Here is a 27,514-nt window from a genome sequence, read left to right as displayed (position 1 = left end):
GAGGGGAAAAGGGCCTGTGGTCACAAGAGTCGAGTTGAGGCCTGCTGGCTGGGAGGCCCAGGGCCAAGTCCCTTCACTTCTCTGAGTCTCACAAAGAGGAATCTGCATCCTGGGTCCCAACGTGTGGCCTAGTGGTCAAGAGCCCGGGTCCTACTCTGTTGGAAGCCTGGCTGTGCAGCCTCCTGGCTCTAAGACCTCGGGCAAGTCCCTCTCTCTGACCTGGTCTTATCTGCAAACTGGAGATCCCAACAGTCCCTGCCTAAGAGGTCAGAATTCCTCTCTGGGCTTGTCCACACTGTTCATTCCGTCTGAGACCCCACTTGTCAATGCCACCGCCCTGTCCTAATCTATGTATCCTGCTCAGCTTTAAGGAACTCCTCCCTGACTCTTCCCCGTTTGTGTTCTGCCATAGCATTTATAATTCTGTAATTCCCTGCTTTATTATCTGCTGTCCCAACCAGACGGGCACCAGAGCGACAGGAATCAGGGCACTTTGGTGGCACCAGCACCTCGCACGGAGTCACCTGGCATATGTTACGGATGACCTCGCAGGCTCTGGAGCTGGGAGGCCGAGGTTCATCCCTCTGGTTCCCTCGCCATGAACTGTGTGACCTCAGGAAAAGTAAACTATTTTGACCGTGAGCTTTTCTCCTCCAAAGGCACAATTTTGGAACACAGATATAACGGATTTAGGCAATAACGATGCTAAAACCAGAGTGGCACGTTGATGTGCAGGCCAGTCACATGCTCTGAACGAATCACCTCCCAATCTTTATTCATTACAAATGGAAAAGGGTACCGTTCGCTGGAGTAACTGCAGCTTCCCCAGGTGACCAAGCCCTCACATTCCCACTGGGAATTCGGGGCATCGAGCTGTGATACAACAATAAAGCACATTACCCAAGTATGTTCTGCCGAAAACTTCTAACCTGAATCTAATCATAAGGGCAGGGGATCAGACAAATCAAGATAATGGGGTATTCTATAAGGCAATTGGCCTAGACTATCCAAATTTATCAATGTCCTGAAAGACAAAACAAGGGCAACATGGGAAGGAGGAAGGCTGTTCTCTATTTGCAAAGACTAATGGGGCACCTGGGTGGCTTAGTCTGTTGTCTGACTCTTGATTTCGGCCCAGATCACGCTCTCACAGCTAGTGAGTTCCAGCCCCCGGTTGGGCTCAGTGAGGAGCCTACTTGGGATGCCCCCCACCCCGCTCTCCGTTTCATGTGTACCTGGGGGGGCTCGCTCTTATAAATTCAAACTTTTTTAATTTAAAAAAATGAAAACAATTTAAAAGGGGCTAAAGAGAGAACAAAAGGAAGATACGACCTTTGATTGGATCCAGGATGGGGATGTGGAGGGCAAGTTTTATCTGGGACCATGGATTAAATGGCTCTTAAATTTGAATATAAAGTGTATGTTAGCTAACAATTTTGCATCAGTATTTCTTGGGTATGAAATGGCATTGAGATCACGTAGGATAATGCCTTTGTTCCCAGGAGCTAGGTGCTGAAGAATTCCCAAAGGATCTCTGCAGCTCAGAACTCGCAGCGGCTCAGACAAGATCTGCGCATGCACACAGCCCTCTTGCTGAGACTTATTTCGCGTGGCTGGAGAGTCAGATTGGGCTCCAAGGGGCGGAAATACGTAAGGGCGGCTTCCGGTGACCCGCGCAGACGTCGAAGACAGCCGGAATGGAGGAGGTGCCTCAGGGTGAGCGCGCGGAGGGGGCATGGATAGGGGGGCTGGAGGGACAGGAACCCCTCTAACTGTGACCTTGTCCCCATGCAGGCTGTCCCGGGACCGGCAGCGCCCAGGCGGGCCGAGGGGCCTCATGTCAGGGGTGCCCCAATCAGCGGCTCTGCGCCTCCGGGGCCGGCGCCGCTCCGGACCCAGGTGAGGCAGGGGCGAGACCTGAGCCGGAAGTGAAGGGCGCCAGCCGGGAAGAGGTGGGGCGTGCGGGGACAGCTGATGGTTGACGGTGATGAGGGACGGCCCAAAGGTTGAGTGACAGAGGCGGGACCAGGATGCCTGTTAGGAGGGGTGGTCCCAGAGGAGGCGGGGCGTGGAAAAGTCATGGTTGGGGCGGGGCCTTCAGTCATGGAAGAGTAAAGGGAAGTAGCGGGCTGGGGCGGAGCCTGAAGGATCAGTGAGCGGAGTCCGGGCGAAGTGTGGGCGGGGCCGGAGGTTTGAGTGACAGTGACCGGCAGTGGTCGGAGGAGGCCTTCAGCACGAGGAGTAGGGTATAGACTTTGAACTTGGGGGGTGGGGGAGGCGGGGCTCGGGCTTATTCTTTGGACAACATCGTCTTCCTTTCAAAAAGGAGCAATTCTCGCGTTCATTTAACAGAAATATGCATCCATCACCTCCTGGGCACAATGGTCTGTGTTGGGGGTACTGTGACTGAGACAGACGGGGTCGCTGCCCCAGTGGATGTTAGTTTAACAGGCGAGACCCACAGTAAGCAACCAGCAAATAACTTATCACAACAATCAGTACGAAGGGTGATAAATGGGAGGGTGGGGGAAGACTCCGGGGCCTTACAGAAAGATCTTAAAAAGCAGGAGGCTGGGAGAATTTTGAAGGTGTTCAAAGAGACTTGGGTTTGGTTCTTGGGTCCCACAAACAGTATGACCTTGAGCGAGGGTCTTAACTCCTCTGAGCCTCCATTTTCTCCTCAAAAACAGGCAAGGGGCACCTGGCTGGCTCACTAGAGCCTGCGACTGTCCATCGCAAGGTCATGAGTTCAAGCCCCACGTTGGGCTTGGAGCCTACTTTTTATTTATTTTTATTTTTTTATATATTTTTTTAACGTTTATTTATTTTTGAGACAGAGACAGAGCATGAACAGGGGAGGGGAAGAGAGAGAGGGAGACACAGAATCTGAAACAGGCTCCAGGCTCTGAGCGGTCAGCACAGAGCCCGACACGGGGCTCGAACTCACGGACCGTGAGATCATGACCTGAGCCGAAGTCTGACGCTTAACCGACTGAGCCACCCAGGCGCCCCAGGAGCCTGCTTTTTAAATAAGTGTGTGTAGGGGCAGTAGTTCTCTCATGGGGGTATTTTAAGGATTTGCAGGAAGGTGAAACATTGAATGTGTAGTAAATGTGTAGTATGTGATCGTCATCCGTGGTCATCCTAAGTGCCTGCTATTTGTGAGAGTTTCTTTGCCTTGGCACTACCGAACTTTGGATCTGGATAATTCTTTGGGGGGTGGGGGACCGTCCTGCCCGTTGTTAGACATGTCACAGCATCGTGGCATCTACGCACTACATGTCAATAGCACCCCTTCCTTGTGACAACCAAAAATGTTCCCAGGCAGATTTTGTCCCCGGTTGGGACGTGTTAATGTGGGTGAAGCTCTTCTAGAGCTGGGAATGTAGCAGTGGATGCTGCAGACAGTCTCTGTCCTCCTGGAGCTGATGTTCTAGAAAGAGGACACAGACCGGTCAACCGATAAACGAGATTTCAGATGTGCTAATTGCCTTATTTTCTTGGCAGTCCTTATTATCGCCGTTAGCTAGGTTGTATTTCGCCCACAATCCCTTGAAAGAGCCCCAAGGATTTAGCTCTGACAAGTCCCTTTGGTCAGAGGCTTCATCACCTGATTTGCTTTCTTTGCAGCCGTAGAAGAAATCAAAGAAAAATTGAAGACCGTGAAACACAAAATCTTGGTGTTATCCGGGAAAGGTGGTGTTGGAAAAAGCACATTCAGTGCCCACCTTGCCCACGGCCTAGCAGAGGATGAAAACACACAGGTGGGACCTTGGGCAAAACTGGGAGAGACTCCTGTGTGAGGGTTCCTGAGGGTTTGTAGAGAACGGTTTCCTTAGACTAAGTTGGATTGGCTTCCTTGGAATCTAGATCCTTGCAGAGAGAAGGAGGAAAGCATAGCTGTTAAACAGTAAAGTGAAGTATTTTGTTAGGTTCTCCAGCTATGAAAATGGATAGCAGGTGGACATTTAATCTCTTGGTGTGCTGATGATTTTGTCAAATTCAGACTTCTTTCTCTTTATTAGCCCCTTTCTGCCTGTTTCTAGGCCGGGAGTCTACAAACTATAGCCCAAGGGCAAATACAGCCCCTCTCTTTTTATGGCCTGTGAGCTGGAATGGTGTTTACATTTAAAAATGGTTGCTTTTAAAGTGGTAAATAGCATCCTTGATTTTGCCCACAAAGCCTAAAATGCAGTTTATCCTTGAACAGCAGGGGTTTGAACTGCATGGTTCCACTTACATGTGGGTTTTTTATGGTGCCATAAATGTATTTTCTCTTCCTCATGAGTTTTTTAGTAACCTTTTTTCTCTAGCTTACTGTAGTGTAAGAATATAGTTACAATGTAACACAAAAGTAAGTGCTAATTGACTATTAATGTGTAAAGCTTCCGGTCAGCAGTAGGCTATTGGTAGTTAAAATTGGGGGGAGTCAAAGGTTCTGTATGGATTTTCGACTGCACAGGGGTTGTCTTGCTCAAAGGTCAACTGTATTTTCTATTTGGCCTTTGAGGAAGAAAACGTCTGCCAACCCCTGAACCGGGCCACTCACTCCTGGCCAAGTGTACACATGGGCGTGAAAACTCCCAGCTGCCTGGGCCTGCTCTCTGGATTTCAGCCTTAATGAAAGGTGTGATGTGGTGAGGAAGAGGGGGGAAAAATGTTTTTACCACAAAGTTCAAACGGAAATTTACAGTCCCTGCGATTTTTTTTTTTTTTTCAACGTTTATTTATTTTTGGGACAGAGAGAGACAGAGCATGAACGGGGGAGGGGCAGAGAGAGAGAGGGAGACACAGAATCGGAAACAGGCTCCAGGCTCTGAGCCGTCAACCCAGAGCCCGACGCGGGGCTCGAACTCACGGACCACGAGATCGTGACCTGGCTGAAGTCGGACGCTTAACCGACTGCGCCACCCAGGCGCCCCAGTCCCTGCGATTTTTAAAAATACGTTGAATTATTCATGGGAGTCGAGATAATTTTGCATTGACCTTAGAAAAGTGACCCCCCTATTCACTTTTGTTGCCACTTTATGCCTAATAAAACCATGGATACTGTGGTTTATGATTTGTGTGTGTGTGTGTGTGTGTGTGTGTGTTTTAACACAGAACACATTCTGTGTTTTTGGTTTTTTCTAGAATGAAAATTTGTTTAAAATTCCAATAAATACTTAACGCCTCAGAGTTACTAGAGTAGCCTGGGTGTCTCTGAGACTCCAAGTCTCTGGTAGGTTGACCCCGAAACGACAGCCCTCGCTGAAGGCTTGTGGCTTGCCTGGCCCTGTGTGTGCTGTGGGTCAGAGAGCCTGCCTTTCTCTGGACGTGAATTGGCAACTAACTGCGCTCTCGTGCATCAGGATACTCTTCAGGGCCTATGTGGAAAAACAGTTGCATTTTCTTCGTGCTGAAAGCCATTTCTTCTCTCCGTTCTTCCCGTGGTCTTTGTGCCTCCTTTCGTACATGGGCTTATCTTTGGGTATTAGTTTTCTCTTTGTGCGTTTTGAATATGGAGTAATTTTTTTATACACGAGGGCTGAGTTTCAGTTCAGATTTCTTTTCTAACTCTGATAAATGGCCCTCCGCTTTTTGACTTTAAAAAAAAATAAAAAAGTGCCAGAAGGGAATGTAGAAGTGCAATTAATTTAATATCGAAGTTTCAAAACTGCCATGTGTTTATTTTTAAATTCTGAAAGCTGGGTGAATTTCAGCGTTTTATCCTTGTAGGAGATAAACCATTCTACGTTAGTGTGAAATACCACCGTAAGATCTTAACAGAAGGCTTCATTTCTGCAAAAAAGCCAGCTACAGTGGGTAGGAGATCAAGCCTACCATTTTGACATGCCCTCAATATACACGGGGGCCACTGAGACACCTCACCAGTATCCAGGGACTCTAGGAATACATTTTTCAAATCACTGGATTAAGGAGTTAGAGTTTGCGGGGCGCCTGGGTGGCTCAGTCCAGTGAGCAGCCGACTTCAGCTCAGGTCATGATGTCACAGCTTGGGAGTTCAAGACCCACGTTGGGCTCTGTGCTGGCAGCTCAGAGCCTGCTTCGGATTCTGTGTCTCCCTCTCTCTCTGCCCTTAACTCACTTGCGTTCTGTCTCTGTCTCTCTCAAACGTAAATCAACATTAAACAAAAAACAAAAAACAAAACAAAAAAAAAAAGAAATTGGAGTTTGCTCCAGGGGTTGGCAAACTTTTGTGTAAAGAACATTTTACACAAAATGTGAATATTTTAGGTTTCGCAGGCCATAGGAAGGCCTACAAAGACTAAATCGTTTCCGTAGCAAGTATTTAGTCCTGCCCTTAAACTTATAAGTGCAGCCATAGACAATCTGTAAAGAAACAAACCTGGCCATGTTCTAATACAATTTTATTGTCACTGGTACTTGAATTTTATAGCATGAAACTGTGTAATTTCTTCCCCCTCTCCACCCTTCTAAAAACGTAATAACCATTCTTACTTTGTGGGCTGTACAGAAACAGGTAACGGGCTGGGTTTGGCGCCCAGATTGTAGTTTACTGGCCCCCAGTTTGGTTTGTAGCACCAGAAGCACCGGTGCTGGCAGGGGAAGTGCCTCTTTGGAGGAAGGCTGAACCCTTGGGGAGGCCACAGGCCGGGAGTGAAGCGGCTGGGCTGGGTCATCTGAAATGCTCGGTGTTCTCTGACTCACCCAGGCTCTGAATTCTCCCTTCTTCCTTCTTCTTGTTCTGATGGTTTGCTGGTGCTGGAGCTGTTCTGCCGGCCTCCAGTGGCTGAGGTGGGCTTCTCTGGAATTTGGCGTCCACCCTCCAAGATGTGCTCTAGGGATTTCGGACATAGGAGAGAGAACTTGGAGGGACCCCTGGGCTTGAAGAAGGCGGCCTCTGGACTCTGGCAGGGACTGAGGGAAGTGTGTGTGGCAGGCAGTCTGGTGGGGTTCCTCCAGGGAAGGGAGCCACAGACGAGGCTGAGCCAGACCAGGGAGGCTTTGAATGACCTGGTAAGACATCTGGCGAGCAAAGAGGTAGGATTTGAGCGTTGTGTTAAGAGCATTGCACTGAAGTCGGCCAAGCATGTGACTGAGTATCATTAGAGGGTACAGGAAGCCAGGCGGGAGGCGGTGTTTGTGGCTGCTCCTGGAGGACCCGGAGTAGGGCAGTGGGTGGAACAGTGGCCAGGGAACAAATGAAGGGAGAGTCCAGGAGACTGAAGAAGCAGGGCCTTACCGCTTTTGGAGAAAGGGCGGGATCGGAGCCCCAGGGTGGTGGGTGCTGTAGAGTGTGGTGGGCAGGAATACCGGCTCTGGAGTCAGACCGCCTGGGTTCCCATCACAGCTTCGTCCACACCGCTTCTGTGACCTCGGGCAGGTTCCCAGGCTCTCTGCCTCCGTTTTCTCTGTAAAATGAGCGTCAGGACCGAAGGAAGTAATGGGTGTAAATGTAAAGGGCTCAGTATGGTGCCTGATGGCGTGGGAAGTGCTCAGTAAACTCTGTGACGGCCATCCTTACTGCTTCGTCCACCAACTGGAACAGGAGGGGGAGGTGGTGACGATTTCGACTTTAGCCTACCCCAAGCACCGTGCTGAGGAGGTTCGAAATCTACTTGTTGACTGATTCTTCTGTCAGTCCCTTGCCGTTTGAGGATCACATTTACATTGGCCAGTTGGTCAGCCAAAAACTGTGATGGTTTCCCTGAGAGAATATCCACATTAACCAGAATGCTCTCTGCTTTTAGAAGCAGTCAGGCATATTCTTAAACGGCTCTCCGAAGATGGGCTTTAACCAGGCCAGAGGCAAGTAACCACTTGGAAGGAGACTGTTGTTTACACACACAGCGATGCTTCCACTAGTTACGTTCTGAAGTAGTTGTCTGGACTCCGCAACTGAAGGGAAACACACCATCCAGTGTGGAAATAGGGCTGATAGGCTGGATTTCTTGATGCACTGGTGGCTTACAAAAAAAAAAAAAAAAAAAAAAAAGTCTGCACTTAGGAAAGTGTATTTCCCCATAGATCCTTCTCATGACTGGGAACGTCACTGTCTCCAAAGGCTGGAGGCTGTTGACGGACGGACAGTAGACTCTGCATCTATTGTGTTGATTAATCTCAAATAGCACATGTTCCTTCCTTCCCTAAATTCAGGGGGGCAGTTCTGGTCCCTTTTCTGTCCACTGTCTCAGGGAAGCGCATCCCTGCCTCTCAGCAGGACTGTTCTGTGTTAGCACTCAAGGCAGGCAGGTGTCCCAACAACTTGTTAGCGAAGGGTCTTGAGCCACGAGGGAACAGAACTAGGACGACGCACCCCCCACTCCCCCTGACCACCGGCAGTCTGGGATTTTGTGAGTCGTGGTGAAGGGAGCAGAAGCTTCGAAAGTGACACCTCAGCTGGGAGACCACAAAAGCTCACACACAGTCTTTCTGCGGCAGAGTCACCAACTCCCACAAGGGACCAAGTGGTCATCTTGCTTTGTGATCTGAAAGGGGATTATAGCATTAGCGGGCCCTCTCTGGGGGCTTCTGGACTGAATAAGGCATGTGTCCGGGGCCTGTAGACTTTAGAGCTTGGAAGGGGTCCGATGGTCTCCTGAACATTGGCTTCTGGGATCAGGAGCTATGACGGTTGGGGTGGAGAGAACAGTCCACACGGGTGGCTGGATGGAATGCCATCAGGGCTACAGCTTCCCTCCCATCACCTCTTTTTTTTTTTTTTTTTAATTTTATTTTATTATTTTTTTAAGGTTTATTTTTTGAGAAAGAGAGAAGGAGACAGAGTGTGAGCAGGGGAGGAGCAGGGAGAAGAGGGAGACAGAGAATTCGAAGCAGGCTCCAGGCTCTGTGCTGTCAGCACAGACCCCAATACCAGGCTCGAACTCACGAACTGTGAGATCATGACCTCATCGGAAGTCAGACGCTTAACCGACTGAGTCACCCTGGTGTCCCCATCACCTCTTCTTAAGGGGAAGTTTGGGATCCTGATGGTACCCTGTTCCCCCAGTCGCTGGCTGGGAGATCGTTGTGGCAAAGCCTGCTTGTCTCATCAGGCTTCTAGAACCTTCCACAGAGGCCCCAGTAAGGTTTACTCAGGCACATTTGTCTCTACTAGGGTTCTCTGGCTTGAGCAGAAAGGGAGTTAGTTGGATCGGTTCTGGGCTAGTGACAGGTTCAAAAGGAAGTGTGAAGGGGACAGGATACATGGCCGCCCAGAGCTCTGGATAGCAGAGACATGTCAGTCTTTTTGGACACCACCAGGGAAGAGAATGCATGGGATGTGTTTCTTGCACTCCTGCATCTTTGCACTCAGGATTTGCCCCCTTGGTTGTGGGGAGCCTGGTTCCCCTAAACTGATAAAATCGTTCCCCTAAGAAAGGGTGCAGAGACTGAGTGAGTAGAAACCGAGAATGCGAGGAGAGCCTGTTAGGATTGCAGTGATGGTGTGATTTCCTGAGTCGTGAGGCCCTGAGGTAAAACGTCTGGGTCATTAACACCCACCAGCCTCGAGTGCCAGTGTGAAGGGAAGGAAACCGGGTCCTCAGCTTGAGAATCGTTGGGCTGCGTTCTCCAGGTGGCCCAGCAGGGGGCGGGGGAGCCAAGAGGCTGATCTGATCCTGAATCGGTTCCTGATCCAGGGTGAGCAGAGTGAGGAAGTGGAGGCTGGGGTCTGCTGGGAGCCGCGAAGAGGAAGCAAGAAGCGGATTTGGAGCAAGTTCAAACGTTACCCGGAGGTGCTGCACTCTGGATTGTTGACGTCGAAGTCTTGAGAGGAATGCCAACCCTCCTGCTCTTCAGAGGGTTCCTGAAGGCGTCTCCCAGCCTGTCCTGTGTCACGCGGAGAAGCTGGGGCGTTTGGGGTGGGAGGAGTCCTCCCAGCCTTCACACAGCTTCCCTCGACTTCCTTCTTACCTTCAGTGTCCTGTTAGGCGTTAAGGGGAAGCCATCGCTAACTTTCATGATCACAGTGCAGTGCAGCTTGGTCAGAGGTCAGCGAGAGCCTCCACTCTGGCCCTCCTCTCCAGGCCCCACGGGGTCACGGAAGCGGGCCCGGTGTTGGAGTCGGGAGACCTTGGTTTACGTCCCAGCTCTTCTTGCTTATTGAACAAGTCAGTGGGCCTCTCTGAACCTCAGTTTCGTTTTCTGTAAAGCAGGGATAATGATACCCACCTCCCCTTCTGGCACACGGTCAAGGCCGAGTGAACAGTGAGCAGTGGCTGCACCCGAATCTTTGACCGGACATGGGGTTGTTAGATCACCCTGGAGTTGGGCCAGACCTGGGGGTGGGTGCTGAAATCATTGGCGTTGATGGACTGTGCCGCGTTCTCTTTAGGAGTTCTCGACTGTGTCTCCGTCGCCTGGAAGATGCATGCTGTAACTCCCCTGAGATTCCATTTGGTCCACGTCTGACTTAGTTTCTATCTTCTGCACTTCCTCTTTTCCTCAAGCCCCGTTTCTTTCCCAGTAGTGCACATCTGGAGGACTGCACACTCAGTTGCATCACTGCTCTGGTCTCTTCTTGTTTCCCAGGTCGCCCTTCTGGACATTGATATATGTGGGCCATCGATTCCCAAGATGATGGGATTGGAAGGAGAACAGGTGAGAACTGTAACGCACACCACAGCCAGTATCCTCACGGCACACGGCTGGGCCAAGCGGCTGATCCCAGACGGAGCACAGCCGTGCGTCTCCACCCGGCCATGCTGAAACCAGACAAACATTCACTGGTCCGTCTACGTGAACGACAGCTGTGAACGGTGGGGGGGTGGGATTGTATATAAAGTCCACCCACGCCCTTTGAGAAGTATTAGTTTCAATGCCTTCTTGGAGGGGAAGGGAAACACGAGTGAAATGCAGAAGTAGGACACAGAAACTTCACTCTGCCTGGGGAAGCTAGGCCGGTCTTTGCCAGGGGTCCATACCCTTGGAAATAGGGGAATGTTTTTGCCCTCGTTGTCACCCCTAGGGAGCTGAGGCTGCGAGGCGGGCAAGTGACCCGGAGGAGGACCTCAGCCCTATAGCAGTCTGTACAGGTGCTGATCTCTCCCTCCTAGGTGGTAAGAAGCAGTCCCAGAAAGGGTCCCCCTTGAAGACAGTGCATTAAAGTGAGGCCGGAGAGCTAGGATGTTCCCAGGGTGTTAGATTGGCTCATTCTTCACATAACTGCTGGGCACCGTGCGCGAGCTGGGGGAGCGTAGTCAACAAGGCAAATAAACATCCAGCCCTGGTGGGAGGGGGGCAGCTGACAGATCAAAGATAATGAGAGCAGGGTAGGGGGGATGGGAGGAGCAAGGGGAGCTGCTGCTTAGGAGGGTGTGGTCCAGGGCATCCTGCTGGGGAAGAGCCTCCTGGGCTGAGGGAGCCAGGTGCAGGAGCCCTGGAGCAGGAGTGTCACCAGCACAACGACTAGTGGCAGGGTGACGGGTCGGGGAGCTGGACAGTAGCCAGAGGCAGGCAGGCCGGGCCTATGGGCGCTACTCAGGGCTGGGATTTGCTGCTGAGGGCGCCTCGCGAAGGGGCATGACACCATCCAGGAGGGAGGAAGAGCTTAGGGGTCCAACACGTGTGCTCATGTGCCATCAGTAACCAGCTTCTTCGCACACGCCCACAGCCCGGCTCTGTGTTTACTTGTCAGTTACGGGCACGTAGCACTGAATGTACCAACAGGTGAGTATTTTATAGACGCTGAATTTTTTACATGGTGAGATAAAATCGAAGTGATGCTGTTTTCTTCTCATACCCTGTGGGGTTATTATGTTTTTTACCCCCTCTTTTAAGCCTGCCATTGTGGAGGATGAGTTTAAATAGGGAAGAAGGTTTGTTGTTTTGTTTGTTTTAATCTTTGTTTATTTTTGAGAGAGAGAGAGAGAGAGAGTGCAAGCGGGGGAGGGGCAGAGAGAGAGAGGGAGACACAGAATCCGAAGCAGTCTCTAGGATCTGAGCTTTTAGCACAGAGCCTGATGCGGGGCTCGAACCCATGAACCGTGAGATCATGACCTAAGCTGAAGTCGGATGCTCAACCTCTTGAGACCCCGGGCGCCTGGTTTTTTTTGTTTGTTTGTTTGTTTTAAATGAAGACCTGGGTGAAATAGGTGAAGGGGGACCAAGGACACACCTGTTGTGATGAGCAGAGTCGCAGACGGAATTGTAGAGTCGCTGTGGTGTATTCCTGAAACTGATGCAACGCTGCATGTTTGCTGGAATTAAAAAAAAGAAAAGCTAAAAAACCCTTAAAGCCAGTCATCAGAGACCACCTGGTTTATGGTTGCATGTCTGTGAAATGTCCAGAACAGGCACCTCTGTAGAGACAAGGGTGGGTGGTGGTCATCTAGGATAGGGGGGAGGTGGAAGGATCGGGGACGACCGCTAAGGGGTGACGAAAATGTTCTGAAACTGACTGGTGGTGGGAGCCCAGCTCCCGCGAATATCCCGAAAGCCACTGAGCTGTTGGCTGTGGGAGACTGACGTGGCGTGGGAATGAGATCTCCGGAGAGCGTTTTAACAGTAGGGCCCCTGTGCTACCCGGCGACACAGCTGCTAAGACTGCCGTGTACTTGGAAGTGGAGTCAGGTCCAGCTTGAAGAGGAAGAGGCGGGGCGGGGTTGAACGCCGGCTGTTAATGAACGTCTGCTGGAAAGAGAGTGTGAATCATGAAGTGGCCCCTGAGCTTCCTGTCGACACCTCTCCCCTGTCCCCTCCCCGCCCCCCCCCCCCCCAGTTCTTGTGCTCATAGGCTGACACCCCGGCCACCGACGGGCCAGGGTCTGTGTCGCTGCTTCACACCTGGCCTTTTACAGAGACAGCCTTGCTGCGCCACAGTCTCCTGCACATCCTCGACAACCCCCGCCTGGTTGCTGTCACACCTGTAAAATACCCCCGGCCCCAGGTTATATTTGAACCTGACTAGACATAACCAGCCAGGGTTTCAAAATAACCCAACTCAGGGAGGGTGGGGGGTTGAGAAATAGAGCTTGTATGACCCATGGCCTCTCCCCAGCTGTTCACTCTCTAGTAAGGATTTAGTGGTAGCATTTGAGAGGATGAATTGTTTTATGAAGTTGTTTTCTTAATGTGTAAATCGGTCTGTGTGAGAAGTGTGCCTCAGTGTGTCATTTCTTATAAATGCGTGTGTCCATGTTTGTGTTTGTGCAGGTTCACCAGAGTGGCTCAGGCTGGTCTCCAGTGGTGAGTTGGTTTTGTTTTGTTTTTCAATGTTTATTTTTGAGAGAGAGAGTGTGCATAAGTCGTGGGGGCGGGGGGTGGGGAGGGAGACACAGATTCCAAAGCGGGCTCCAGGCTCTGAGCTGTCAGCACAGAGCCCGATGCGGGGCTCGAACTCCCGAACCGTGAGATCGTGACCTGAGCTGAAGTCAGAGGCTTAACTGACTGAGCCACGCAAGCACCCTATTATTTCTCTTTGCGTTATTTTCAGGGTAGTGTGTCCTGTGTACGTAGCAGATGTGGGTTGGGCTGGCAACACTTTCCTCAGCCCAACACTCAGTCAGCAGATACTTACTATCGAAGGACTGTTTTAGGTGCAGGGAATACAGTTAAGATCAGGGACTGGCAAACTGTTTCTCCGAAGGGTCAGATAGTAAATATTTGCAGTTCAGGGACGGTACGCTACCCGCTGTTGTAGTGTGAGGGTAATAATACGTGAACAAATGACCACGGTTGTATTCCAATAAAACTTGACGTACGAAAGCAGAAGGTGGGCAAGATTTGGCCTGGAAGCTAAGGTTTGCCAACCCAGGTGAGAGCAGTTAAAGGATGCTTCAACTGAGGTTAGGCTGCAGCACAGGGCCCCAGGGGGCCTCTTTCAAGTCCCCCCCCCCCCCCCCCCCCGCATATGGTAACCCTTCTCTCCCTGCTCTAAACGATTTGTGGGTTTAAAGAATGAATAGACCCAAGGCACCTGGGTGGCTATCGGTTAATGGCCTCACTCTTGGTTTCAGGTCAGGTCGTAAGTTCACGGTTTGTGAGGTCAGGCTCCGTGCTGACAATGCAGAGCCTACTTGGAATTCTCTCTCTCCCCGTCTCTCTCTCCGTCCGTCCCTCCCTCTCTCAAAATAAATAATAAACTGGCAAAAAATAATGAGTAGACCCATAAGTCACGTGGTCATTTAGTTCCCCAAATGGTTTTTTCATTTTGAGCTCAGATAAATGACAAGGAAGTGCCTTGCCCTGTGGTTTTAAATGTTTCTTGTTTCATCCTGTTTAGTTCTTGGAAGACAACCTGGGGGTGATGTCCGTGGGTTTCTTGCTCAGCAGTCCTGACGATGCCGTTATCTGGAGGGGACCAAAGAAGAATGGTTTGCCACTCCACTTTTTCTCTTTGCTTACCATCTTCCAAGGGCAGCCTGGCCCGTCAGGATGGCAACTGTGATCTGCCGGGCTTTTGCACTGTATCATTTGTAAGCATCTCGTGGCCTCTGTTGTTGCCTTCACTGGTTGAAGAGAGCCTAACAGAAATACCAGGGGCTGTTTGACAATTTTTAACATCTATGATGGGATTTTTCTCCTTAAGACCGCTGTAACTCTGAAATTATTTTCACTGTGGTTTTATAGTAGCTTTTCTATGCCCAAGAAAGGTGTGAGGTGACATCATAGCAAGGTGATTGGGCCACTGAGGCTTAAGGTAACCATGCAAAAGTGTCTTTTAGGACAGGGCTCCTGAGCCCAGGCCCTCGCGACTTCTGGGGCCAAGAGAATTCTCTGTTAGGGGAGGGGTGGACTGTGTTCTGCCTTCTAGGGTGCCGGCATCCCGGCCTCTAGCTGCCAGATGCCAGTAGCGCGCCCCACCCCAGCCGTGGGCAGACACCCTGATTTAGAGCACAGACCAAGTGTACGTGAAGATCCTGAACCGCCTCTAGAGGGTCGTGAGTACGGAAACGAGAAAGAGAAGGGCCTCACTGGATCTCTCTCCAGGCATGATCAAGCAGTTCCTTCGGGACGTGGACTGGGGAGAGGTCGACTACCTCATCGTGGACACCCCGCCGGGCACGTCGGACGAACACCTCTCGGCCGTCCAGTACCTGTCCGCGGCACACGTCGATGGGGCGGTGATCATCACTACTCCTCAGGTGAGCGAGCGCCCGGGCAGAGAGGGCGCCACGCTGTGCCCCGTCGAACGGTTTCTTTCTCGTGCGGTCTCGAGCCCCTTTTCTTGAAGCAGCTCCCGCCAACACGTGCTCCGACCGCCCTCGGTTCGGATCTGCAGAAACTTGTGAAACGTTTTGTCTGTGGTCCAGGCGTTTGCTGTGTACGAAATGAGCATGCCGCAGTTCTGTCCACAGATCAAACAGCGGCTCGAAATCGCTTTGAAGTGTCCTTCACCAAGCCCGCAAGGCCACTGGTGCTGTTAGAATTCAGCCTGTCCCTCGTGGTCACCTCCCCCCTCACTGTGCCCCTGCATCCATCCCCCTGCAGTGCTTCTGTTCGCGTCTCCGACAAACGGAGGAAGTCTGGTTTTCCATACAGCCATCTTCGGGTATAGGCAGGCTTCTGGATAAGCTGCTACAGCCCTTGCCCCTTCTTTAGCGACGCCCGGGTCCTCCTGTCCCAGTCGCACGCAGGCCGTGCTGGGAGCACGCTGAGGAGAGAGCAGTAGCGTCAGCCTGAGTGAGCCCAGCGGTGAACAAACACGGTCAGGTTTGCGATGTGCTCTGTTCTTGTCATTGCTCTCACGGGGTCCCAAGAAACGAGTTACGCCCGTCACGGTACTCTCCTCCGCTCCTAAGAAAGCACAAGAGAGTAGGTTTTTGTCTGCGAGGCAGTCAGTATCACCCCTTGTCAGACCTGCGCCGAGCACGCACTACGAACACGCCCCGGGCCAGGCACCAGGGAGGGAAAAGGCCGGTCCTCCCTCAGGGCCTGTGCGGTTCACGGAGGAACGTGGGTGCCGGACGCAGTGCATTTGTGGCGCTCCGACAAGCGGGGGTGACCACGGCGGGCCACGTGGGGGTGCCTGGGTCAGGGAGCAGACGACGCGACAGGCGCGAGAGAGGGCTCTGGTGCTGGTCAGGGGGCCTCTGCGGGGCGTGCAGAGGAGCAGATGCGCCCCTCTGGTGGCTGCAGCGGAGGGAGCACCTGTTCCAGGGAGCGGCAGTGGAGGGAGGGTGGCTTTGTCCTTAGGCTGGTCGGGGCCACTCCAGGCCGGCCACACGATTGAGTGTGGTCCCAACAGGTTACCGCAAAGGAAAAGCATCTGTTCGGAATGCAGCGCCATGTCGTGGGATGTTGATAGCGGGGAGGCGTTAGGGGGGTGGGCGCAGGGAGCATACAGGAACTCTTGCTGTTCAGTTTTGTTGTGAACTGGTTCAAAATCATCTGTTGAGAAACCACAGAAATCCACTTTGCATCAAGGTGGCTTCTTCAGGGCTGCCTGGGTGGCTCAGTCAGTTGAGCATCCGATTTTGGCTCAGGTTCACGAGTTTCAGTCCCACGTTGGGCTGTCGGCTGTCGGCTCAGCCTGCTTTGGATCGTCCGTCCCCTTCTCTCTGCCCCTAGCCTACTCACGCTTGCTCTCTCAAAAATGAAGAGACGTTAAAAAAAAAAAAAAAAAAAAAAGGCTAAGGCAACTTGACTGTGAAAGAGAGCACAGACTGCCCCTTGGGCTCAAGAAGAGAGGCACAGCAAGGGCAGAGGCTGGCCCTTCTCCTGGAAGCCATGGAAGAACACTCCACGTTTGTGTGCCCTTCCTCCAGAACCTCTCGGCAGAGTGTGACATGACAGTAGGGTCTCCCGGTTTCTCAGAGCCCTTCACAGCCACCGTTACAGGCAGCGGACCCTTTTGGGGGGCGTTTTTGACACAGTGGCGCCACCAAGGCGAGAACGACAGAGGTGCAAGGAGATGCGGGGACTCTTACCAGCTGACCTTCTCGCTAAATGTCTTTGTGTCTCTCCCTCCGTGCCAGAGAGACCGAGAACCAAAGGTGTGCTCAGGAGAGAGGGAGGACTGGAAGCCTTGAGCCTCCGGGCACCCCCCACGTGGTAAAGCCACAGACGTGTCTGCAATACTGTGGCACCGGGGCGTGGAGAGGGTACTAAGCAAGGATTACACACAGTGCTCACGCTGTCAGACGAACTTTCAGAGTTCAGAAGTGAATCCGATCTCAATACGAGAACGTGCCTTAGTTTCTTGTCCATAAAGCTGTGTTCAGAAGTCGAGATCAGAGGTTAGCAAACCTTTTTTTTTTTTTTTTAATGGCCAGATATAAATATTTTAGGCTTTATGTCTCCTACATCCTGTCACAGCTACTCCCTTGTACCACTGGAGGACAAAAGCAGCCTGGGATGAGATGTGAAGGAATGGGTGTGGCTGCATCCAGAAGTTTATAAAAACAGCAGGCCCACTGTCCCCTGATCTAGACAACAGTGCACAGTCGTGTACTGCTGAGAAAACAACCCTGAAGTGTCGTAAAAGGTTATTATTCTGCACATTCATTGTACGTTTACCATATGGCTGTTCAGGTTTATCCTTTCGGGGTTTGTGGGAGTCCATGCCCCGAACAGGCGTCAGCACATGGTCGGCCCCAAATACTTACTAAACGTGAGACTTTCTGGTGCCGAATCCACTGCGCTGCCGCCCCTGCCCGCACACGGTCTGTCTTCACTTTGATCTTGAAATAAATGGTGTTTTGAACCTTGACAGGAGGTGTCCCTCCAGGACGTCCGCAAAGAAATCAGCTTCTGCCACAAGGTGAAGCTGCCCATCATCGGAGTGGTGGAGAACATGAGTGTCTTCGTCTGCCCCAAGTGCAAGGTGGGAGTGGGGCGGCCCGGGCCCTTCCTCGTAGTGGTGGAGGAGAGCCCGGGACATGGTTTCTGTGTCACAGTTTCTGCTTTCCCCCTCATTTTGGGAAGTGGGATCACACACACACAAAATACTGCTGATTTAAGGAAAACTCTGCTGGGGTGGTTACTGTTTCATGTTCAAGCAGCCATTTTTTAAAGTTGCTTTAAAATGTCCAGTTTTAATTCTGAAAACAAAGTCCTAACTCTTCCCTTTTAACTTGCCTCATAGAAAGAGTCTCAGATATTCCCACCAACGACGGGGGGCGCAGAGGTCTTGTGCCAGGATCTGAAGATCCCTCTCCTCGGAAAAGTGCCTCTGGACCCACACATAGGTGGGTGAGTCTGAGCGCCGATCTCAACTTTGTGTCGCCAAGCGGGGTGTTCACACCCCGCGCAGCCGTGACCGTGGACGGTGGGGCCACAGATGAAGGGCCTGCTCTCAGGTTCTCACCTCCAGGCGAGGGAAACCGTAGGCCGCGTGGGTGTGTAGTCAGAGTAAACCTCTGGGTCATGAGGGGGCCGCGTGGGGCCTGGAACATGGGTCACGACTGTCTGCAAGATGCTGGAAGGCCATGGGAGAGGAATTCACCCAAGGCGAGGGGGCCGGAGGAGGACTGGGCAGGGGTAGGCTGGGCGGTCCCGTCTCAGGAATTAGGTTCTGAGGTGAAAGTCCTGAACACAGTTAGCCTGGAAAACCCCTTAGGAAGACTTTCTGCCTCTTGGGAGGTCCAGCACAGCACTGAGGGCCCTGTCTCTCAGCACTAGGTGAGGGTGTTGGTCTGCCTTCAGGGGCTATGTTACATGAAAAATGCCCCCTTTTTAAAAAGATTATTTTAATGTTTATTCTTGAGATACAGAGACAGAGCAAGAGCGGGGGAGGTTCAGAGAGAGGGAGACACAGAATCCGAAGCAGGCTCCAGGTTGCGAGCTATCAGCACAGAACCCAACGTGGGGCTCCAACTCATAGACCGCGAGATCGTGACCTGAGTTCAAGTGGGACACTTAACCCACTTGAGCCACCATGTGCCCCCAAATGCCCCGTTTTTAATGCCAGAGTCCCACACATCCCCTCTAGACAACCCCGTGAGCGGCAGTGAGCCTGGAGGAGGGAATGGTGGACCCCATCCCCATTGTGTGTTCACTGTTGCTAAGTGGCATGGTGGGGAGGGCAGTCCACACCTTTTGAGTTATACCTGCCTCCACATTTGTTTCCCGGGGACCGCAGAGTTGAACTTGGGTATGTCGGCCGTGCCTGTGATGTGCAGAAGCGGTGGGGTGGGAGCACGAGCAGAGGGGCCTGGGCCTGCAGGAAGCCAAGGGGCGAAGGCTGGAAGGCAGGCTGGAGCCCAGGTGTGGACAGCTTTGCAGCCAAGCTTGGCCGCTGGGCCTTCAGCAGTTGGGAAATGAGAATCAGACCCTGAGCCAGGGCACAGGGGGGAGTGCTGAGAGGGAGACCTGGAGGCGGCTCTGCAGGGGAGTGGGGAGGAGGGTAGGACTTGCCCAGGGCTGGGCATTGCCATGTAGAGGAAGGGACGTGCAGGAGAGGGAAGGGGACAGGACTTGATGGTTGGGGAGAAAGTTGGCTGAGGTCTCTGCCATCTAGGAGCTGGGGCCGATGGGCAGCCATGACCATGGGAGACACGGGTGTGGGGAGGGCCAGGTTCCTACTCCCGTGCTGCTTCTTAGAGGCAGGGGAGGCTTGAGGGTTGGCAGCAGGCTGGGGAGCTGGGTGGGCCACGCCCAGGCAGGCCAGATTGTTGGGGGGCTGGAGGGAGGTGGGGCCGCCCCAGGACTGCGTGCCTCTCTGAAACCCTGGGGCCCAGGAGAATATCCCGGGAGCCTTTGCTCCCCCTTGAGAAGCACTCTGTGCTGGGGGCCCCCCAGGTACACTGGAAATCCCAGCTGTTCTTTTAGGGAGGGACAAACACCCAGGGAGATTAACCACTTTGCGCCGACCAGGGGTGGTGCTGAGTTCTCCCTTTTCCCTCGGGTGGTCAGAGCACAGGTCTCCTGCTAAAGGTCCCCAGCGGCAGCTGGAGCACAGGGGTGCTGCTGAGGGACAGGCTGGGCAGTGGCTCCAGGCGCACCCACTGCTGTGAGCCTGTATCCTAGCTGGAGTCCGGGTCCCTCAGATCCCTATGATAGGATGGGAGGGGCCTGGAAGAGCCTGTCCAGGCTCGGGGAGCCCCAAGCCAGTGTGCAGGTCCCAGCCCCTGTGAGGGAGAGAGGCAGGGAGGCAGCTGCCCTCCTGCCTGACTCCGTCCACTAGTCACAAAGAAGCAAAGTTCTAGCACTTTACAAGAGCTGCTAGCAGAGGCCCCCGGGGGCGGCTCAGTCTGAAGCTAAGAGAATAAAGTGTCTTCTAGGGAGCAGTCCTGTGTGACGTTACATGTCCCTGAGCCTCTCTTGTCGTTGAAATCATGAGACCAGCGAGGAAAGGGGGTTAGCACGTTCGTACAGTGGAAAGGAGGACAAGGCCGTGAGGGCACTGTGACCCTCGGGAACTCTTTTGTCCAGCGGGAGCCAAGGTGGATGCCCGGACACAGACAGGAAGGGATGAAGCGTGCACTCCAGCCTGGGTGGGAGCCCTGGGGCAGGAGGTAAGGCCACCTCACTCGCCCTGGGGTTCTCAGCCCCTCCCCGGCCTCAGAGTCCTGCTTCTCGCCCCCCCCCCCCCGCTGGCTGGAGGCTCCAAGTCCTGACAGCCGCATCTGTAAGAGGGGGTGATAACAATGCCCCCCATCCCTGCCGGGGGGGCTGCTGCTGCATCGATGTCCCCAGAGGACACCAGAAAGCCTCAGCAACACGCTCTTCTGACAGGACTGTTCTTGGAGCACAGTCAAAGGAAAGGGGAGCCTTGAAAATGGGGAATGAACCAGGGTACCTTTGGAAGGGGAGGGCCTACTGGGGAAGGGAAGACTTGAGAACATCGCAGCCATCACGGGACTCTGCTGGGATTCCCCAGACCTAGCCTAGCTACCACATTTCTGCCATGGTCCCAGGGTAGCCCGGGCTCATCTGGGCTCCACCTCTGCCAACCCCCTCTCCTCTTGGATCCTCCCTGCACCCTCCCCCACCTCGGTTTCCCTGGCCCTGTGCCCAAGTACGAGGGGAAGTGAGGAAGGGATAGTTCGGCACTTGGCCTTGCCACGGCCCACCTAAGGTTGGGGGAGCAGAACCACAGACCTGCTTCTCCGGCAGTGCTGGGTAGGCTGATGGGGTTCTGCCCAGGATAGGGGGAGAAGAAAAGAGCACCTGCCTGGCAGGGTCTCTGACCACTGCCAGAGGTCCCTGCACCGTGGCACCTGGATCCTAGGACCCCACTGTGTGTCCTTGGGAGGGTGCCGGGGAAGCCCAGCAGACAGGTGGCCGCTGCCGTGGGAAACGCACCGGGTGGAACCCACGTCTTGTACACTCCTGTTCATTTTGTGTGTTTCTCAGCTTTGCTCTTGTCCGGTGAGGCTCAAGGCCTTCCTAAGGTCACATGACCAGAAAGAACCCCCAGTTTGTGTGGCCACTGTCTTCACCGATGTTTTTTCATTTATCTCAAGGTAAGAGTTGTGACAAAGGACAGTCTTTTTTGATTGATGCACCGGATTCCCCAGCTGCTTTAGCCTACAGAGGTATCATTCAAAGTACGTGTGCGTGTCGGTCCCGGGAACTCAGAGGGCTGTGGGGCTGAGTGGGAGAAGATCCTGTCTAGGGTCATCTGTGGAGCATTAGGGTCACTGCCATGCAGCCTCAGGTGGGGACAGGAGGGCTAGTAGGGGCTGGGATGACCCTCAGCCCAGGAAGCCAGGCGTCTGTGAGAAACTGGTTAAAGGAAAAAAACAAACCTGTGCCGACCTGACTACATTGGTGGGCGGCCATTGGAAGCCTGGATTTTAGGGGGGCTGGGAGGGGTCAGTTGTTAAAGCTTATAGGCTCATGGCGCACGGTGGAGTTCCTTTTACCTAGGAAGATGGTGTCCGGGGCCAAGACCAGCATTCCCAGGATTCTTGATCTGTGGAATGAGCCGATGGGAGACTTCAGCCAGATAGGACCAGGGATGAGCGCTTTTGAAGAGTTAGGGCAGCAGCAGAACAGGGCTGTTTTGGGAGTTAGGCCGTCTGGGGGTTCAGCCCTCACCAGCACAGGCACGGCTGCCGGAGGCACTGCCTCATCGTCACTGCTTCTTTGTCTCGTGTTCCAGAAATCCAGGAGTTCTGTGGTCTCCATCAGCCAAAAGAAGAGCACCTCATCAGCTCCTGAAACACAAGAGAACACTCAAGACGCACTCCAGCCTGAGCAGCGTGGGGACAAAGTGGGGTCACAGGCAGAAAGGGATCAGACTCTGGTATGGCGTGAAGTCGTTTTCTTAGAGATGCTTGAGTCATAGGATCTGTATACTTTTCAACACACATAAAGGCATTCTTTACAAACACGCCTCTTAAAAATAAGAACCTCAAACCTCTCCCCCAAGGCCTGCTTCCAGGAAAGAGCCAACGGCTTATTGGTCGGGGAACTCTCTGCTGGAAGCTTGTGCAGTTGTAGAACTTCTCCCTCAAGCCACTGCTGCCTCAGAAGATAAGCCTGAAAAAGAACCCCGGTGATGGAGGTGTGGCTTCACTGCAAAACCCAGTCATGGCTTCAAGTAGCACAGTCCAAACGCTGCTTCAGAATGAGGGAAAAATTAGTCCCCAGAAGCCTTTGAAAAGCTCTTAAATCACCCACGGAAACACAAGAGGTCATCTGTGTCTGTACCTAGTGCACACTATATCCTGTAATTTCCAGCATCCTATAAGACAGCTTATAGGGTTTTTGTTTTTTTTTTAATTACATAAAAGGAGACACCCATGTAAATTCTAGAATTCTCTTCATTGCCAGGAGACGTGCGGGAATGGACACTGAGGGAAGAGTAAATTCCCGTTTCCCATCTCTCTCGGGGCGTGGGCAGACAGATGGGCAAATCCCTCGTTCTCTCCCTCTCTTTCTCTCATTTCCTGCCCCCTCCCTCCATGCCTGCACATATGGTTGACTTTGTATGTGTTCAGTGTGAGGAAAGGGCAGGGGGGAGGCCTGCAAAACCCGGAGGACACAGGCTGGCTCGGCCCTGGCTCTGTGCCCAGGCCCCCACCTTGATCCCACCTCTTACCTAATGCTTGTGAATCTCCAGCCCCTTGAGGCCAGGCTTCTGGAAGTCCCTTGGGCTGGCCTGCAAGGGGAAAAGTCAGCTGTGGCTTTGTCCTCACAAGTGAGGGGCCTGATTCTGCTGATTCAGGGGCCAGAGCAAACCCACGATGTAACCAAAAGCCCACAGAGCTCATCGCTCAATGTCTTGGTCTAAAGCAGCCCTGGTCAGATTTTAAGATGGTTCAACCAGTTGTAAGAAGAGCCTGGTCAAATTTCAAAGATTACTCTCACGTGTAGAAATATATGCAAAGTTAAAAAATATTTTTGTGTGGTATTTTTAGGGGGTACTGACAGGGTAGCTTGGTTGATACAGAAAATGTTAAAATTGCATTGGCTAGTGGGCCTCCTTCCCTTTCGGCGTCTGGAGTGCAGGGGTCCGGGAGGAAGACTCCAGTAACTCACCGTCTGGAACACCATCTGGGACAGAAAACTGGCTGTGATTTTGCTGATGTCCCTCTCACCTCCCATCTTACAAAGGATGTAGCCATAGAGGTTAGCAGCTTGGAGAGAAATCCCAGCTATCACAAGGGCCTGCATGCAGACAAAGCAAATTCTTTTAAGAGCATATATTGAACCCCACCCCCCCCCCCAAACCACATAGAAGCAACTCTGGCCTGTACCTAGTCACAGCCAACCTTCTCTGAGCACTCGCCGATCATCCTAGATACCTTGTCAACAACCCAAGAGGTTGGTGCCGTTATCATCCCATTTTACAGGGAAGAAAGTGAAGCCCAGAGAACCAAAGTTGCCCACAGTCCCAGAGCCGATGCAGGGCTGGACTGGCATCCCAACTCCAGAGCCCCTGCTTTTAATTATACTGCTGCTCCTACGGTCTGTGGGTATTTTGTTTTCCCAGTAAGTGAGGCAGATCACAGCACTGAGACGGTAAGAAAACAGAAATGAAACTTCGTAACTCTGAGGTGAGCTTATTCCTATTGAGGAAGGGTTCCAGAGTAGGCCAGCACATGCTTTTGCTTTCAACCCCTTCCTCAGCATTATTCCTAGGCATCCAGAAGATCCAGCCCATGGCCATCGGTGGGGGAGTGGATAAAGCAAACGTAGCGTGGCCGTATAGGGGGCAATTACACAGCCATAGAAAAGGAAAGAAATACTGATAAATGCTGCAACACCGATGAACCTTGAAAATCCCATGTTAAGTGAGAGAAGATCACAAGCAATCATGTTCTAGAATTCTAGTTATACGAAGTACCTGGAATAGGTGAGCCTATTGAAACAGAAGAACCAGGAGCAGGGCCAGGAGGGAGTGAGGGCTAAAAGGTACAGGGTTTCTTTCTGGGGGGATGAAACTACCCCCACACTGGCTGTGGTGTTGACGGCACCACAGTGAATCCCCTGGAAACCCTGCGAATGGCACACGCTAATGGGTGAATGGCCCGGTACGTGAACCATCTCGGTAAAGCGGTTTCCAACCAACTGGCAGACGACAACGGAACCCGCTCGTGCCCCCTGTTGCATGCAGATGGCGAAGCCACGCCAGGGCCAGGCGGTGCCTTACCAGCCACTCGAGCTTCAAGGAGAACAAGGTGCTGAAGAAGAACACGGTCCAAATCAGCGGGCAGATGACGAGGCCAAGCCAGAAGATGCGCGCCTCCGCTTCTGTGGCCACGCTGCGCTGCGGGGACGCCTGCCGGGGAGGGAGGGCCCCGTCTTCAACGGGAGCGCACTCCCGTTCTCGCTCTTGGCATGCGGCGGCCACCAGGCGCAGGGCCGATGGGGGCGGCAACCAGACCCGCATGGAGCCCAGAGGGGACCCGCGCAAACTTCCACAGCCACGTCCCCGCGGCGAGGCGGACCCGTAGCGGACGGTACCTTTCTGGCCTCAAAAATCCAGCGGCCCTTCCCGTCTTCGTCTATGTGGTTCCACCAGCGGAGGCCCACCAGCAGTCTCCCGGTCACGTTCTGGGGGACATGGACAGAAGGACCCCAGGCACGCCGTAAAGAACGAGTCGTCTTTTCACTGACAGACAAAAGTCCGTTCGTGTTGAACTTGTCCCGGGAGCAGGGGGAGAGGGGAACTGAACCGTGGTAGGTTCTGAGAATCCGTGGGAGTCTCCTAATTTTCAACTCAGTTTACCTGTAAGTGACTCCCCCCACCACCACACACACACACCCCAAAAATACGTGGCATATTTTAAATGTATGCCAGGTTTGCCAAAAATCGAAAGCCAGGTGGAGCTGTCACTCGCATAAGACACGTCCTTGCAGCGATGACAACTGAGGACCAGAACCATCGTTCAGCTCTGAACAATGGGTTTTAACTTGAATTTCAAGTAATGTCGGCTCAGTATGTATTTGCAGTTTCAACGAAAGTACCTCTCGGCTCAAATCGGCCACGTGCAGCAGGAGGGTCACCATCTAGAAACACAGCCCTTGTGTTTCTGGATCGATGGCATCATGAGCGAAGGGGCCTTACCTTCACAGACCAGAAGTCAAAGGACAGGAGGAGAAGCACAGTGACAAAGCAGCCCACAAAGCTTCTGCTGAACCAGTCACAGCACACATAGGTGACGATGGCGCTCACTCGGAAAAACAGATGGAAAAAGGTGGCCAACGGGTGCCTAGGAAAGAACCCAGAAGCCCCCTCACTGCAAAGGCCAAGAGGGCAGTCACCGAGCTCACTCTGTGGGTTCTGACTTTCTGCGTTGTCCCCAGTGCACTGCGAGCCCGACTCAGGCCGCAGCTCTGCAAACGTCCCTAAGTCACAAGTTCTGAAACAGTCATTAGTACACTAGCATCTCTCCCCTCTCGAAGAATCCAGTACTTTCCCCTAACTCGATTTCAAAGATCACTTGCCTTCTTCGAAACTTGGGTACCTCTGAAGTGAAACAGGACAGTGGTCACTGCCTCCCCACCTGGCAGTGATAAGGACCAGTTCCCTAAAGGTAAAGGTTGGGTTATTCCACCAGTAACAGAGCAGTCCACGTGCAGCCCATGGGTGCAGTCTCGTGTCACCGGGGAACGCGTGTTCCTGGAGAGAGGGAAATCCTGACTCGTCTCGCAGCAATTTATAAAGAAAAAAGTCTGAGAGACCAGAGACCCAAGGTTAGATGGATGACGAGGCCACCCATGCATCCAGGGCGGAGAGAACAAAGACCTATAGGGGTCAGGCAGGTGCTGGCGGTGGGTGACACGGACCAGGTAGGGGACCCTTCTGGCATCTACTTTGGTAGAGCACGGGAAGAAACAAGCAGCCAAGATGGAGAAAGCAGCCCTGCAAGGGGGACGGTGGTTGGCAGTTAAAGCACCAGCCAGGGCTCTGGAGGGAGGGGAGGAAGGGGCAGGCCTCCTCACCCAGCTCTGCTGGATCTGGTATTTGCACGAGAAGCCAGAAATTAGAAGTTGCAACGGGAAAATATTTTTAAAGGACAGAGACTGATACGATTAATAAAATATCACAGGCGGTGTTTCATACTGGCCCATGAGCCTCTAACTGGCAGTGGCATCAGGCAGGCACCTGCTCGTTCTTTCTAAGAAGGACCGCACAGAATAAGCGAACTGGGTTCCTGTGTAACTGTGCGGTTTCTGACTCTCAAGGGAACGTGAACTGATTGAGAACCGGAACTCATAGTGGCTTCTGAATTTACTCCTGGTGTTCCAAAGGAGGAGCGAGAGGTGCCAAACCACCGGCCATTCGCCAGAACACTTCTCCTCTGTGCCTTTCATATCCTGAGCTCTCCTGGTGGCCGGGGTGCAAGGCAGCCGGGGACATGTACCTAGCCCTGAAGAATCGGATGTGATCTCATAGATTCTCCAGATCTGGAATATTCCCGAACATAAGACCCTCAGCAGTCTCTGATGCCCTTTTAACCTTAAATCTTTTTTTTTAAATGTTCGTGAGGGAGTACACATACGTGAACGGAGAGGGCCAGAAACCGAGACAGGATGTGAAGCAGAGAGCACAGAGCCCGACGCGCGGCTTGAACTCGCAAACCTTGAGATCATGACCTGAGCTGAAATCAAGACTCAGATGCTTAATCAGCTGAACCACCCAGGCGCCCCTAACCTTAAATCTTGAGAATCTTTTAACTAAATGTCTTAATACAATCTTAATGCCTCCACCCTGAAGATAAAGAAGTCCTCTTTCCAGAAATGATTCTCGGCAAATATTTGTCGTGCCAAGTCGTGTAGTTGAGTTTATATTGTAGAACAGTGTAGACCTAAAAGACGTAGGAGACACCCACCCATGTCCACAGATCCAGGCTAAAACCTGGAAGTTCATGCATTCGAATAAATCCCCTGCCCACCCACTTTTTTTTTTTTTTTTTGGTTGTGGTTTCCTAACGAATGCAGAAAAATTCCCATTGTTGGAAGGTTCTGCTTAGTTGGGTACCCGTCAAATGATTTCCTTAATTTATAATGGAAAGTACTATTATCGTGGCCATCATTACTCAAAGGCCAAAGTAGAAAAGGATGCCTCCTGCACCCTCAAATACGGCTTTCATCCTGTCCGATGCAGGCTGTCCTCTGGGCCGCCCTCCAAACCCTCCTTCGGTCCGCCTCTGTCCCCCGCCAGCGCTCACAGGGGGAGCTTCCTGGTCTTGAGAGCAGTGAGGGCCAT

At 52.6% G+C, this 27,514-nt stretch overlaps 2 protein-coding genes across 4 annotated transcripts; one reads left to right on the top strand and one right to left on the bottom strand.

Annotated features, from left to right (window-relative positions):
* Positions 1 to 1,677: 1,677 nt before the first annotated feature.
* Positions 1,678 to 23,196, top strand: NUBP1 (NUBP iron-sulfur cluster assembly factor 1, cytosolic). 3 transcript variants are annotated; one of them, XM_047087433.1, is made up of 12 exons: positions 1,678 to 1,716; positions 1,795 to 1,899; positions 3,631 to 3,764; positions 9,606 to 9,701; positions 10,498 to 10,566; positions 13,120 to 13,152; positions 14,189 to 14,279; positions 14,896 to 15,050; positions 17,621 to 17,731; positions 17,993 to 18,095; positions 21,315 to 21,386; positions 21,956 to 23,196. In XM_047087433.1, the coding sequence occupies exons 1-12, from the start codon at positions 1,698 to 1,700 to the stop codon at positions 22,012 to 22,014; spliced, it is 1,047 nt and encodes a 348-aa protein (XP_046943389.1). In that variant the 5' UTR covers positions 1,678 to 1,697; the 3' UTR covers positions 22,015 to 23,196. The 3 variants fall into 3 exon arrangements, with proteins under 3 accessions (XP_046943389.1, XP_046943388.1, XP_046943390.1); XM_047087432.1 differs by having other exon boundaries at positions 21,315 to 21,398; XM_047087434.1 differs by lacking the exon at positions 9,606 to 9,701 and having other exon boundaries at positions 21,315 to 21,398.
* TVP23A (trans-golgi network vesicle protein 23 homolog A) lies at positions 22,898 to 27,514 on the bottom strand. Its single transcript, XM_047087818.1, has 7 exons — positions 27,477 to 27,514; positions 26,051 to 26,167; positions 25,370 to 25,664; positions 24,766 to 24,855; positions 24,452 to 24,580; positions 23,338 to 23,466; positions 22,898 to 22,957 (listed from the first exon to the last, which is right to left on the bottom strand). The coding sequence occupies exons 1-7, from the start codon at positions 27,512 to 27,514 to the stop codon at positions 22,898 to 22,900; spliced, it is 858 nt and encodes a 285-aa protein (XP_046943774.1).

This window comes from Lynx rufus, unplaced genomic scaffold (genome assembly GCF_022079265.1).
Source record: "Lynx rufus isolate CCGP_SWC_20201006 ecotype Redwood Valley unplaced genomic scaffold, mLynRuf1.p SCAF_23, whole genome shotgun sequence".
Taxonomy (NCBI): domain Eukaryota; kingdom Metazoa; phylum Chordata; class Mammalia; order Carnivora; family Felidae; genus Lynx; species Lynx rufus.
The sequence above is the reverse complement of the archived record's forward strand: the minus strand, read 5'-3'. Positions and strand labels throughout refer to the sequence as shown.

Excerpts from the sequence above, each read along its gene's own strand:
- NUBP1 (XM_047087432.1), top strand. Across the intron at positions 10,567-13,119 it reads TGGGATTGGAAGGAGAACAG|GTTCACCAGAGTGGCTCAGG; the intron begins GTGAGAACTGTA and ends GTGTTTGTGCAG. Across the intron at positions 13,153-14,188 it reads GCTCAGGCTGGTCTCCAGTG|TTCTTGGAAGACAACCTGGG; the intron begins GTGAGTTGGTTT and ends CATCCTGTTTAG.
- TVP23A (XM_047087818.1), bottom strand. The coding sequence starts at position 27,514 with ATGGCCCTCACTGCTCTCAAGACCAGGAAGCTCCCCCT. Across the intron at positions 26,168-27,476 it reads AAGACCAGGAAGCTCCCCCT|GGCTGCTTTCTCCATCTTGG; the intron begins GTGAGCGCTGGC and ends TCCCCCTTGCAG. Across the intron at positions 22,958-23,337 it reads CCCAGATGGTGTTCCAGACG|GCCAGCCCAAGGGACTTCCA; the intron begins GTGAGTTACTGG and ends TTCCCCTTGCAG.